The sequence below is a fragment of the Danio aesculapii genome, chromosome 24 (genome assembly GCF_903798145.1).
Source record: "Danio aesculapii chromosome 24, fDanAes4.1, whole genome shotgun sequence".
Taxonomy (NCBI): domain Eukaryota; kingdom Metazoa; phylum Chordata; class Actinopteri; order Cypriniformes; family Danionidae; genus Danio; species Danio aesculapii.
This window is the reverse complement of record NC_079458.1, coordinates 27017554-27032745: the sequence shown is the minus strand read 5'-3', so window position 1 is coordinate 27032745 and position 15192 is coordinate 27017554. Positions and strand designations below refer to the sequence as shown.

The 15192-nt window shown below is 32.9% G+C and overlaps 1 protein-coding gene across 1 annotated transcript in view; it reads right to left on the bottom strand.

The window, feature by feature from the left end:
• Positions 1 to 400: 400 nt before the first annotated feature.
• pou6f2 (POU class 6 homeobox 2) overlaps positions 401 to 15192 on the bottom strand; it is a 200640-nt gene continuing 185848 nt past the window's right edge. Inside the window, exon 10 of the mRNA XM_056451160.1 lies at positions 401 to 1113. Coding sequence (XP_056307135.1) covers positions 606 to 1113 — 508 coding nt within the window. The 3' untranslated portion in view covers positions 401 to 605. The remainder of the gene's footprint in view (positions 1114 to 15192) is intronic.

The following is a 15192-nucleotide window of genomic DNA, read 5'->3' as shown; positions in this document are numbered from 1 at the left end:
ATTCACTGAGAATCTCTTAGCAAAATATTCCTCCCAAATGCACTCTTCACTGGCTGATGCCTTAATGTTAATGAACCGATGACACAGAAGACGATGGCTTCACAGACAGCAGAAATAATGTGAAGTTTTGAAATAAACTTAGATTTTTTTTGGAACCTGTGATTTCAATTTTGGTGACAGATTAGCATAAATATTTACATTAAAAACCCAAGTGATAAAATAAGACATAGATTGACTGTCACACCCACCAACCCCAACCCTCTATTTTTGTTCCTTTTTTTCTTTTGTTTTTTTTTTTCTCCCCAGTAAAAATGTAAAAATGTAAAACACATTTACAATTAAAAAACCTTAGGAATCAGATGCAACAAACTTTGGTAAGTAGTTTCTTCACCATCCTTGATTTAAATATGATCCCACAAACTGCTTCACACAACTCTCTGTTTTTTTTTTCTTGACTTTTTTGGTTTTTGCTTTTGTGATGATAACACTGACAATAATTCTTTAAGCCTTTGTCAACAGTTCATCCAATCGACAGGTCATTGGATAGCAATCGTCCAGTTCTTTAAAGTCCCCAACATCAGAAGTTTCACCATCGCATTGGATGCTCACGGGTGTTCCTCCATATTATCAACCAGAGGGTCCATCGGTGCGACCGGCCCAAGTCCCTCAGGCTGTTTGAGCCTCTTTATAGTGTTTTTCAAAGCTTGCCTCTTATTGCAGAACCAGACGCGCACCACCTCGCGATCATAGTTCAGTTTCTCAGCGATTTCCGTCATCTCCTGACCGGAAGGGTGAGTATTCTTCTCGAAGTGGCTGTTGAGGATTTCCAGGGCCTGCGGCGTGAAAGATGTCCGGCGTTTGCGCTTTTTGGAGGGCTCGCTGCCGATAAACTCGGTCAGGTTCTGCATACCGGAGCGATGGCGGGCTTCCGCCTCTGCCATCCAGCGCTCCAGCACGGGCTTAATCTTCTGGGCGCTTTTTGGGGTGATGTCCAACTTCTCGAACCTGGCAGGATATAAAAGGCCAGGGTTCAGTTTGCCTGTCAGACTGCTAGCTATAGTGTTCTCTTGGGCTTCCTGTGGTAGGAAAAAGTGGCTTCTCAGGATGGTGTGTCTGGGGGAGAATTGAGAGAGAACAAGCTTACTCAAGTGCCCGGATTGGGCGAGGGGTTTCCTGTCTGACCCATTTGCCTGAAAGGGGTCTCCTGGTCCAAGCTGCCAATGGGACAGAGAGTTTTTGTGGCTTCTATCGCATCAAAATATATTAATTTAACTTCACAGAGCTTTTTTTAGGTCTTCATGCATCACTTTTGTTGACTCTCTGTACCCATGATGCATTGAACCAAGAGGACTCTTCCATGGGCCGGTCCAAAAACAAACAAGCACCTGACTGATATCATAAAGACAACCCAGGCTCACTGGAAATATGTGCCTTGGGCTACGTTTTTGTGAAACTGCAAAAAACGTGCTTCGAACATACATTTGCCTGCTGTTTCTGGGTAATCTTTGCTACAGCAAAATGACGTACAGATCTTTTGTTACTTTTCACACATGGACATACATATTATCTACGAATAAAAGATTGTTTTCATGTGATTCTTTGTGCAGGACTGAATAAATACAACACAAAAAAACTTAAACATGTCTATGGTTTGTAATCGCAAGAGGATAAATGCACGACAAACCCCTAGCTTCTCACTGATGTGTATAAATGGCACATTTACATATTCCAGTAAAGTATTTTAGATTTGGAAATATAAAAACAGCGGCCTCTAGTGGATTTGTCATCACAAGCTGTAAGGAAAAGTCGCCAAAGCAACATATTTGACGTTTCACAAAAACATAGCCCTGGGCACGTATTTCCAATGAGCCTGGGTTGCATAAAGAATGAGTCATTTATTTGGCCTTGCCGTTTTCTTCTCTAGCTCTTATGTATAATCAAAGCCACAGACAGCATCACATATGATTAGGAATTCTGTTTTGTGTGAGAGACTTTAATACATATTGTCAAATGGATAACACAAGCATGCGGTAAAACATTAAAAGCATTATTTATTCACAGATGGCTTAAATTATTCACTCAAATGCACACACATTTTAATACGCTTTTCTGACATCTTCCTCAAGCAACCCTGATGCTCATTTAATGTTTAATGCTAATACATTTTCACCTTCACTTTTGAATATGTCTGCAAGTTTAAAGGGTTTCCAGGGAGGCAAATCAGTCTAATATGTAGGTTTTGCTATTGCTGTTGAAACTTTGCTTTCTGTACAAAAAACAATAATGGAGAATTTGTCACGGTAACTAGTTTCACACTTGTTTAAACAAAGCACTCAGTAAAGCTATAGCTAAATTTGATACAGCAGCCACTTTAGCTACACAAATATATTTTGGATGTTATTTAGATCTTCATTTGACTTTTTACTCAATTATGGAAATAATGACAAACGAGGAGATGGATGTATTTTCAGTTATGCTCTAGTTTGACAAGCTGGTTGGTCATAATACAAAAAAAGGTCTGTTTTGGAAAGAAAAGTGAGAAACAAATAACAAAATGAAACTGGAAATCATTACAAAAATTAACCATGGGTTCATTATAGTGAAATTTAGCTAAAAACTTGTTAGCATGTTTGTAGTATGCATCTAACATCTTTTAGCATTGTGCTATGATTGATATGTTACTAGCATGTTTTCAGTATGTTTAAAAATGTGCTAACATGTTGTAGCATGTAACTAACATCTTTTAGCATTATGCGACAATTAATGTGTTACTAGCATGTTTTTATTATGTTTAAACATTTCCTAGCATGTTTGTAGCATGTAACTAACATCTTTTAGCATTATGCGATGATTAATGTGTTACTAGCATGTTTTCATTGTTAAAACATTTCCTAGCATGTTTGTAGCATGTAACTAACATCTTTTAACATTATGCTACGATTAATGTGTTACTAGCATGTTTTCAGTATGTAAAAAAATTCCAAGCATGTTTGTAGCTTGTAACTAACATCTTTTAACAATATGCTACAATGAATGTGTTACTAGCATGTTTTCAGTATGTTAAAAAATTTCCAAGTATGTTTGTAGCATGTAACTATCATATTTTAGCATTATGCTACGATTAATGTGTTACTAGCATGTTTTCAGTATGTTTAAAAATTTCCTGGCATGTTTGTAGCATGTAACTAACATATTTTAGCATTATGCTACGGATAATGTGTTAGCATGTTTTCAGTATGTTAAAAGTTTCCTAGCATGTTTGTAGCATGTATCTAACATCTTTCAATATTATGCTATGGTTAATGTATTACTAGCATGTTTTCAGTATGTATAAATTGTTAGCTTGTTTGTAGAATGTTCCCAATATCTTTTATCATTATGCTACAGTTTATATGCTAGTAGCATGTTTTCAGTATGTTAAAAAATAACTAGCATGTAACTAACATCTTTTAGCTTTATGCTATGATTAAAATGTTACTAGTATGTTTTCAGTATTTTAAAAAATTGCTAGCATGTTTGTAACATCTTTTAGCATTATGCTACAATCAATAAGTTACTAGCATGTTTACAGAATGTTTAAATATTTGCTGACATGAATTAGTATGTGGTAAAATATTTCTACAATATACAACATTATATCATAAATCAACATGAAGAAAACACGTTTTTAGCTTTAGTTTGCATGCTTTGCTAAAAAAAAGATAGTATGTCTCCACTTGCTGTCATTGATATATAGGTCGGCTTAGATCTACTGATCTAAAAAAAACTGTATAACCAGCTATAGAGTATAGTAACAGAAGATCCACAAAAAGAACTTTAGTCTCCCATGACTCTACTGAACGTGGAGATTTCCAAAGTGCTGAAGCAGGTGTGTCTTGCACAGGCTTTAATGGAAAGATGTTTCAGTGAGTTCCCTGACCTGCGCTCCTATCCAACGCATGGACATCTGTCAGGCAGACAGAGAAAAGCCCAGCTGAGCGAAGGGGAGAGAGGTGAACGGCTGCTCTCTGAAACAACACACAGTCTCTCTTGGTCCATAACTCCTGGACAGGCTCCTGTGAGGAGACCTTTGATGGAATCTTAACTGGCATTTGAAAAGACGCCTGAAGCGGGGGCAAAGGCCCTCGCTCTCCCAGGTCCTCAAACGCAAAGACGCTTTTTTCCAGCACGGAGATGAGTGACAGCACCCTGTTAAATCCAGCCGAGCGGGAAACAATAACGTCTAACAGAGTCTAGGCATATTGGATGCCTTATTTATTAAGTTGTGTATTATTTAACTTCTTAATTCTAGACTCTGTTTGTTGCAGCAATGTCAGAAAATAAAAGTGAAATATTTCAGCTTCTGGAGAGAGACAGCAGGAAATACACCTTATCACAATGTTTTAACAGTGACTACATACTTCCTATTTATTATTATTAGTTTTACTATTAGTAACAATAGTAGTAGTAGCAGTAAAAAGAGCAAGGATAACTGATCAATAATATAATAATGCATTTTTTTTTTTTTACAAAAGTAATAATTAATATTTTTAACAACAAAACAAAAAAGTTATTAAAAATAAAATCTACCTTTTTTGCTAATAATTGATCATTTCAAATGGATTTTTCTAAATTGTGATAAATATTATATTTTTAAAAGTCTCTAGCTAACCAAGGCTGAATTTACTGCATCACAAATATAGCGTATATTTTAAATATAACTTTTAATATAATTTTAAATAACTATTTTTCATTTTAGTTTCAAAACATTGCATTTATTTCTATGAAAGCACAACTAAATTTCAAGACTCCAGTCCTCAATGCAAGACGCATGATCCTTTAGAAATCATTCATCTTAAATCATCTCCAAAAATTTGTATCCATTATGGAAATAGATTTTTGAAAACAATAATTCTTTGAAAATAACTTTTTAGGATTTTTTAAAGAACATTTTTGTCATCTTTTAACATTATTAATATATTTACTGATACTTTGTATTAACTTTCATGTTAGCCCTTCTATGAAATTCTATTAAATCATTTTTTCCAATATTCCTGCAAGTGATGCTTAACACAGCAAGAACATTTTCACAGTATTTCCTATATATAGTTATTAAATTTTCTATATATTTCCTTAATTAATTTAGTGAGACTGGAATAAAAGCAGTTCTATTAAAAAAAAAGGTTCATATTATCAGCCTCCTTAAGAATTTGGCTACAAAACAAACCACTGCTGTCCAATGACTAGGCCCACAGGAATCTGCAAAAAGCAGAAATTCGTAGACTTTTAGCCCATCATTAAGTCTATTTATTTAGTTGCGTGTAAATGTGTGCAAATTTATATTTATTCAGTTTTTAAATTAATTTCAGTAATATTATTGACTAATATGAAAACGTTCAAATTATTTACTTACAATACAGTTTGTAAAGTAATAATTCCTGTATTTTAGTAGATATACAGTTGAAGTCAGAATTATTAGCGCCCCCTCCCCCGCTTATTTTTTGCCCCAATTACTGTTTAATGAAGCAAATATTTTGTCAACACATTTCTAAACATAATAGTTTTAATAACTCATTTCTAATAACTAATCTAATAATTTATTTTATCTTTGCCATGATGACAACATAATATTTTACTAGATATTTACTAGACAATAGTATTCAGCTTAAAGTGACATTTAAAGGCTTAACTAGGTTAATTAGGTTAACTAGGCAAGTTAGGGTAATTAGACAAGTTATTATATAATAATGGTTTGGGTAACACTTTATTTTGATGGTCCATTTGAGTATTAGTAGACTGTCTGCACTGCTCTTTCAACAGACATATAAGAAACATGCAAGTACATGTCAACTTACACTAACCCTAACCTAACAGTCTACTTATAATCTAATGAGAATTAGTTGCAATGTAACTGAAATTCCACAAACGGATCATCAAAATAATGGTGACCATGGTTTGTTCTGTAGACTAGGGACTAATAATTTCGACCTTATAATGCTTTTTTTTTATTTTATTAAACTGCTTTTATACTAGCTTAAATAAAACAAATAAGGCTTTCTCCAGAAGAAAAATATTATCAGACATACTGTGAAAATTTTCTTGCTCTGTTAAACATCATTTGGGAAATATTTATAAAAGAAAAAAATAGTCAAAGTCAAAAAAAATCTAATCTAATAATTCTGACTTCAACTGTATGGTAGATATATTATATGAGAGACCTACTTTGTTTGCCAAATAAATGTATCTAATAGGATTTTCATTGTAAATATTAAACAAAAGTTAAAAAATTTATTATTATTTATTTAACATATTACGTTTTTTGTTACGATACACCCAAAATCATTCCGCATAAATCTGCAGATCTTTCACAATATACTGCGCAGATTCTGTCTGGCCCTACCAAGGACTTGTCTAATTAACCTAGCTAAGCATTTAAACTGCACTATAAGCTGAATATTAGTATCTTGCCAAATAGTAAAATATTACATACTGTCTGTCACCATGGAAAAGACAAAATAATTTAGTTATCATAAATTATGTTAAAAAAATCATCTCTCTATTAAACAGCCACTAACAAAAGTCATAAATGTAATTAATACAGGTCACTAACATTTGGGCTGGATATTTTACTGAACACTGAAATTCTCACTGCTCTCTCATTTCAAAAACTGTCATGTAAGAAGCAGAATTGTCTTTTTTTTCCAGATGAATACGGAGGACAGCCTTCAGACAGAAATGAACCAGGCGGCGAGAAGGGAAAGTAGGTGTGATTAAATATATATACAGTCATGTTAAGCAGCTCTTCTGCCCAATTTGTTGTGCAAATTACAGATGGCAGCTTTGCAGCCTGAGACATGAATCATTGATGCGAATCTAGTGTTCTGGTGTGGATTAATGTTGTAAATTCACACAGCTTAAAAGTGGAAAAACGATTCCCATCTCGCAATTATGTGATGATATGACATCTCATGAGCAGCGGCGCATGCAAAAGCAGCCTCGTTCCAGCAACGGCTGTGAAATGTGCCGTGTAAAAGGAGGAAAATTGAATTTGTCGCACAGAGTATGGCGTATTTAACTAAACAAATGAGAGATCAGGATTTGATTTAGATTATCTAATAAATCTATTCGCATTTATATTCAATTCAGGTTTATTTGTATAGCGCTTTTAACAATGATTATCATTCCAAAGCAGCATGTTATTACATTACAATTAAAATCAGACCGAAGATGTTGCGTAAAGGAATAAAATATTATATTAATAAACTATTTTTGATAACATTTCTGTAGTCGGTAACACTTTAAATTACATTTATTTGGTACTTATTCATAAGTTAGTTAAGTTAAATAACGTAGTTCACGTTAACTCAGAGTCCATTAACTAATGTTAACAAGCATAACATTGGATTTTAATACATTATGCATTAGTTAATGTTAAACGATGATGAATAAAAGCTTTACAAGATTATTCGTAGTTCTTGTTAGTAAATACATTAACTAATGGACCCTTATTCTAAACTGTTACCCTTTAGTCTTTTCAATGGTGACAGTATATCATTTTCTGGTAACACTTTAGTTTAGGTCACAATTCATGCTAATAACTACTGACGTATTACTTGCCTAAGATATTAACTGTTTATTAGTAGTTATAAAGTATGATCTTATTCTGCATCCTTAATCCTACCCTAAACCCAAACCCAACTTCCACCTTACTAGCTATTAATAAACAGCTAATTAGTAGTTTATTAAGCTAGTAGTGGTAGTTAATGTGTGTTAATACCATGAATTATGACCTAAACTAAAGTGTTACTCATTTTTTCAGTACAATTATATTTTCAAGATTCTAGTATTCAGCTAAAAGTGCAAATTAAAGACTGTTTATTACATTATTAGGTTAATTGGATAGTAGTGATTGCTTTGTAGCTCATTGTAAAAACGTATTATTATTTACAGGGTTTCTGCGGGTTCAAGTTAAATTTAAGAATTTTAAAACCTTTTTAAGACCATTATGAATGGAATTTTAGACTTATACAGGGCTAAATGCTAGGGATTTTTTCGAATATCCCAGTTGGAAAAGATTTTCATTTGCCCTATCAAAAAATGATTATAATTTAATACATTTAATAATACATTATTAATGATTTAATAATAAAAAATATAAGTCAGGTCAGGATTCTCAGCAGTAAGTAAATGGAGAACATTTAAACAAATGTTACTGTAAGAAAAGTAATTAAAAAAACAGAAATGTGCACACATCTGAGATCCTCAAAGGCAGGTGCCCTATCAAAAACAAACACAGTGGAAAAATTCTAAAGAAAATCGGCACATTGCCACTTTAGCTCTCAAAAAAAAAAAAAAAGTACAATCATTTTTTTTTAGAGCTAAAGTTGCAGTGTGCCAATTTTCTTTAGACCTTTTTCAAGGAAAGCAATTAAAACATTATGGTAAATACAGTTAAAAAATTCTATTTTTTAAAATAAAAGGTTTTATTGAGATTGCTTGTTGGTGATCGTATGAGTGTTAATGGCCGGATTGGGTAGCTATACATGAGCAAAAGAAAATTAAGACCTGTTAAAAAAAGAATTAAGACCTGCAACACAACATTTCATTAGATTTAAGACTTTTTAAGGCCTAAAATTTAGCTTTTGAGATTTAAGACATTTTTAAGCACCCACTTATCAGCTGATAGATATGTTCCAGCAGGGGCATTCTGCACCTATTAGTAGGCTCAGAAGGCTGTTACACATGGTTAATCAGCAATACTAATAGAGAAGACGTGTTTTTACATTACTGTGACGGTTTAGGGTTGGGGTAGGGGTAGACGTTAATAAAATACAATTAATGGCAAGTTTAATAAATAATATAAACAATTCTTGTGGTTAATCAGCTATAGGCTACTAATAGCGAAGACTCCAGATCCAGATCTGTTTTTATATTACTATGACGGTTGGGTTTAGGGTTGTGGTAGGGGTAGACATCAATAAAATACAATTAATGGGAAATTTAATAAATAATATAAATAATTCTCATGGTTAATCAGCTATTCTAATAGAGAAGACTCCAGATCTGTTTTTACATTACTGTGACGGTTGGGTTTAGGGTTGTGGTAGGGGTAGACATCAATAAAATACAATTAATGGGAAATTTAATAAATAATATAAATAATTCTCATGGTTAATCAGCTATTCTAATAGAGAAGACTCCAGATCTGTTTTTACATTACTGTGATGGTTGGGTTTAGGGTTGTGGTAGGGGTAGACGTTAATAAAATACAATTAATGGGAAATTTAATAAAGAATATATATAATTCTCATGATTAATCAGCTATTTTAATAGAGAAGACTCCAGACTAGCAGGCACAGAAGACCCCTACTGGCCCATATCTATCAGCTGATAACCACTGATAATGGCCAATCGATCGAGTGATAACTCAATCGAGTGAATCCTCTCTGGCTATACCACTAACTGTACTCTTTCAAAAAAAAAAAAAAAAAATTCTAATGCTTTGCTTCTTAGACTTTACACACTTCTTTTCACTTTACACACTTTTTGCTTCTTACACACCTGAAACTTGTCTATAGCTCTTGTTCACTGCTGCTCTTAAAGTTGTGTAAATTGCTTCCTTGTCCTCATTTGTAAGTCGCTTTGGATAAAAGCGTCTGCTAAATGACTAAATGTAAATGTAAATAACATTGGAATACCCCGCAATACCCTGTATTTATTTATTTATTTTATTAAAACTGCTTTTTTCCATGAAATAAGACTTTCTCCAGAAGAAAAATATTATAGGAAATACTGTAAAAATATACCTTGGTCTGTTAAACAGCACTTGGAAAATTAAAAAAATAAACATTTTCACATGAAATTTCTCTAATAATTTTGACTGTACAATATATACATAATTCACAATAGTTATACAATAAAGTATACTTTTCAAAAAAGTGAATCATGAAACGTTTATATAAAACATTTTCAGTCTGATTATTACAATAATTAAGAACAATCTGTATATTGTGTATATTGTATTTATTTATGAATAGTAAGCTGCATTCAGTATGTCAAATGTGCGTGTTTTTCAGATTTCACCGCACTAATGTCAAACGCTTCACATCAGTCATAAAGCATCTGGACTGTCCGGGCTTTAATAATGACCTCTGCCTCTGATCAGTTTGACGATGCACCTTTGTGATTGTTCAGACGAACCAATAATGCTTTTTTTCCGCTCTGAACTACGAGATCGGACAAGATAGAGACATCTGTCAGGCCGAGTTTGACTGAGCAAAGACTACAAGAGCCCCAAGAGCTCACACACTCACAAGCGAAAGCGCGTTCACCTCTTTCCCCTCTTGTCTCTGCTGATGTTAACTAAACTAAAGCATGTGAAGTCTGCCTTTAATGCCAAAAACACTCTGCACACTGTCATGTCCAATGTCGTACAAATGAACAAATAATGAAAAAAAAACTTCCTCTGCTTTCTGACGAGATGAAAGGACGCATATAGAAAAAAAAAAAAACATCACATCACCTGTTTATTTTGGAAACTAATGGCTTTTAATGTATGCTATAAATGTCTAAATAATAAATGGGAGTAAATATTTGATGGAGGATTTTTAAGACTTTCTGCAGTAGCTTCATAAGGAATTCCCTCACTCTCCCTCCAATGAGCAATTTCAGGTTTTGTCGGCCGTTCTTTGCTGATATGATGAAATTTTAAAAAGCGCTCGGTGACGGCGGCGTGTCAGATAAACATAAGTGTCTCATCAGGAGAACTGTTACATCTTTTAAAATTCGCACTGCATTAAAATGGCATGGAAACAGGAAACTGTGTGACTTAATATGGTTTGAGAATGAGTTATATTTGCTTATTTTGCACTTTCCTTAAAACTGCCTACTCTACCAAATGGTTGACCATAGTTTGACTTTTGTCATTAAAAAATTGTCACTACTGACTCTTAAAGTTATTTAAAGAATGACTGTTTTAAATTATTGTTCACATTGCACAGCATTGTTGGTTTACAAAAAAAATAAAAAAAAAATAAAAAATTCAATCAAACTAATTTTGTTGCACAACTACACTTGATTTTGGCTTTATTGTAAAAAAAACAACAACAAGAAAACATGTTAAATGAGAATACGAAATATTTCATGGCTCACTTCAACAACTAAAGATGATTTAGTATAGTTATTTTGAATATTTAAAAAAAAAATTGGTCTTACACTTCTTTTTTTCAGATTTTCTTCGATATATCTACCAATTGATAGAGGTTGATATTTCAGAAATTCTGAGATGTGTTGAGGAAAAAAAATGCATTGAGAGTGTTAACTAGTGACATTAGGAGAAATGTGATCCAAATTTTTTTAAGGGTTAAAGGGGGAACACTATTTTTGCTCAAAGCATTGTATTTGTTGTGTAAACAATTATAAATGTAAAATATAATGATAAATTTTAGTATTAAAATGATTTACATCGAATTCAAATAATTGTAGTAAACATATTCAATTAATTAATTTTAATTACGAAATATATATATTATCATCTCAAATTATTAGCATAAAAAATAATTAATCAACCAATTTTCCACTAATAATCCATATGAATTATAATCACCACTGTGTGTGTATAACAGACGCTGTAGTTTTTTGCAGTTTTGTGATCGCTGAATCCAACGCAAAATCAATAGTCACAAATTTTTGCGATCCTGCCAAATTCTTAATTTAAATGCTAAATATTGACAAAAAAATTTAAATAATTTCACAAAACATCCAATTCCAAACCATATAATCAAATTATATTTATTTCAGTTAACTATGCAATTAATTGTTTTACATAACTTATAGACGTTGCATCCGCAGCACATGTGATGTATTTGACAATCATTACATTACAAATGTAAAAGAGGTGGGGGGGGGGGTTGCTTTGCAACCTGTGGAGTGAGCAAATGCGGTTGAAGCGCGAGTGATTTACATGTAAAGTCAATGCAAAGATGGGATTAGACATCCTGTGGTGCGAATTGGGCGTTTTGTGCATTTGACGCACTTCAGATTGCAAAAGAAAGTGGGAAAAATCTATCAAACAGAGCAATGGAACAGACAGAAAAGCAAGTACAGTAGCTTACAGTGATGGAGATTGGTTTAAGGATGACGGCCGCTGGACTTGACTGAATTAAAGGACATTATTTTTGCTTTACATGTATGGCTGGTATTATGATATGCGTCAAATTAGTAAATTATTTTGTTTAACTCTTGCCCTGTTGTTGACGAGAGAACACGCTTCCCTGCCATTGACGAATTTTACGGCCATCTGTGTATTTGGTGTATTACGATAGGGGAAGCCCTAACACATATCCTGAGTGAGGTACCTGATGTCAGATGCTCCTGGGAGTGAAATCTGAGAGAAAGTAAGATCGTGAATACAAATAAGAGTTATACAACCTTCCTTTGGCTTAATCTCTACCATTTTAGATCTGATCTTAAGAAGCTTTATTTCTATATTTTTATATATCCCAAATTGTCCGCAAATTTCATTCATGTTATCTTTATTGCAAAAACTTTACGCAAAAATTGTGAAAAACTAGGGGGTGTGTTATATTGTATTTATATATACAGTAGTGGTTATCTTAGTGCATATGGATGGGTTTTATTTAAAAAAAAAAATCCATATGCATTAATTCAATTCAATTCACTTCAATTCACCTTTATTTGTATAGCGCTTATACAATGTAGATTGTGTCAAAGCAGCTTCACATAAAAGGTCACAGTAAATAGGAACAGTGTAGTTCAGTTTGTAGTGTTTAAGTTCATTACTGTATGTTCACCACTCCCTATATACATTTTATATACATTTTAGGTCAGAATTATTAGCCCCCCTTAGATTTTTTTTTTCTTTTTTAAATATTTCCCAAATGATGCTTAACAGAGCAAGGAAATTTTCACAGTATGTCTGATAATATTTTTTTCTTCTGGAGGAAGTCTTATTTGTTTTATTTTGGCTAGAATAAAAGCAGTTTTTAATTTTTTATTAACCATTTTAAGGTCAAAAACTATTAGCCTCTTTAAGCTATTTTTTCGACTGTCTACAGAACAAACCATCGTTATACAATAACTTGCCTAATTACCCTAACCTGCCTAGTTAACCTAATAACCTAGTCAAGCCTTTAAATGTCACTTTAAGCTGTATAGAAGTGTCTTGACAAATATCTAGTCAAATATTATTTACTGTCATTATGACAAAGATAAAATAAATCAGTTAGAAATTAGTTATTAAAACTATTATGTTTAGAAATGTGTTGAAAAAAATCTCTCCGTTAAACAGAAATAGGGGAAAAAATAAACAGGGGGGCTAATAATTCAGGGGGGCTAATAATTCAGACTTCAACTGTAAATTAATATACAGTGTTGGGGAATTAATATACAGTGCAGGCTCCTTCATTATAGTTAAGCAATTTTGTGAATTAAGTGAATTCACTAAACTAAAAAGTAACTCACATTACATTACATTACAAAAACTCAAATATTATTACTTATTTTTTAAGTAATGTGTTACTTTATTCGTTACTTGGAAAAGTAATAATATTACATAACTCACATTACTTGTAATGCATTACCCCAACACTGTTAATATACTCCTCTACTATATTTCTTTACAAGTTGCACATAACATTTTGATGTTTAGTTTATTTCATAATCTATTTAGCTTATAATATAATATAATATAATATAATATAATATAATATAATATAATATAATATAATATAATATAATATAATATAATATAATATAATATAATATAATATAATATAATATAATATAATATAATATAATATAATATATAGGGAATAGTTTAACAGCTTCAAAACTGACATTGTACTTGGACTTGTAAAAAGTGTCTTCTAGTGCATGCAGCAGTTACACCAGGTTCTGTGTATTCTTCCTTTCTTTCCTCTTCTCATTTTTGTCTAAGAGAAGGAAGCTCAAATGTTCGGAGTGATAGGATATGGCATGCTCTTTAAAATTAATCTGACATCACGTTTGTCCTATTTTCACTGCAAATTGTCCTCTGATGTATACAGTGACTGGTGAAGTCCTCGACATGAACAACAGAATTTGCACTCTAATGAAGATGTTAAATATTTAATTTCCTCATGCTACATAATGTTCTAGTTTATAACCAAATTCATGTCGCTGCTGCACTGTGGAACAGCACGTTTTAATAAAAGTCAAGGCCTGTCAAGTTCCTTTCAGCTAAATGCCATGTGAATACACGGCAATGGACCTTAGAAATTATTAAGTGGTTTAAGTGCTTCTTGTAATACCACAGCTGATGTATTTTACATTAGTAACTGAATCTTCTCATATAGACAGTGCAGAGACCAGTGAAGGCACAGACTGGAGTAAAATGAATGTATATGACATTTACTGTGAAGCGGATGGTTATCAATGTTTAACATCACTCTTTTACATCTTAATTATTAGTGATTAAATAGAAATGGGGTATCTATCTATCTATCTATCTATCTATCTATCTATCTATCTATCTATCTATCTATCTATCTATCTATCTATCTATCTATCTATCTATCTATCTATCTATCTATCTATCTATCTATCTATCTATCTATCTATCTATCTATCTATCTATCTGCCTATTTAACTATATCTATTGTTTTTCTATTTATCCATACATCTATAGTGTTGTCTATCTGTTCCACCATCCATCCATCCATCCCTATATCTATAGTCGCTTTGTCTGTTTGTCCATCCATCCCACAATCCCTCCATCGCTCCATCCGTCCATCTATAGTTGCTCTATTTGTTCCTCCATCCATCCATCCATCCATCCATCCATCCATCCATCCATCCATCCATCCATCCATCCATCCATTCATCTGTAGTTGCTCTATCGGTTCCTCTATTCATCCATCCATCCTTCCATCTGTCCATATATCTATAGTCAGCCTATGTGTTCACCCATCCATCCAACCGTCCATCCCTCCATATATCCATAGTCGGCCTATATGTTTGTCCATCCATCCATCCATCCATCCATCCATCCATCCATCCATCCATCCATAGTCTCTCGATCTGTTCATCCATTCATCTATACAGTATATCTTTAGTAGCTATATCTATCTGTTCATCCATCCATCCATAGTCACTCTATCTGTTCGTCCATCCATCCATCCATATATCTATAGCTGCTCTATTTGTTCATCCATT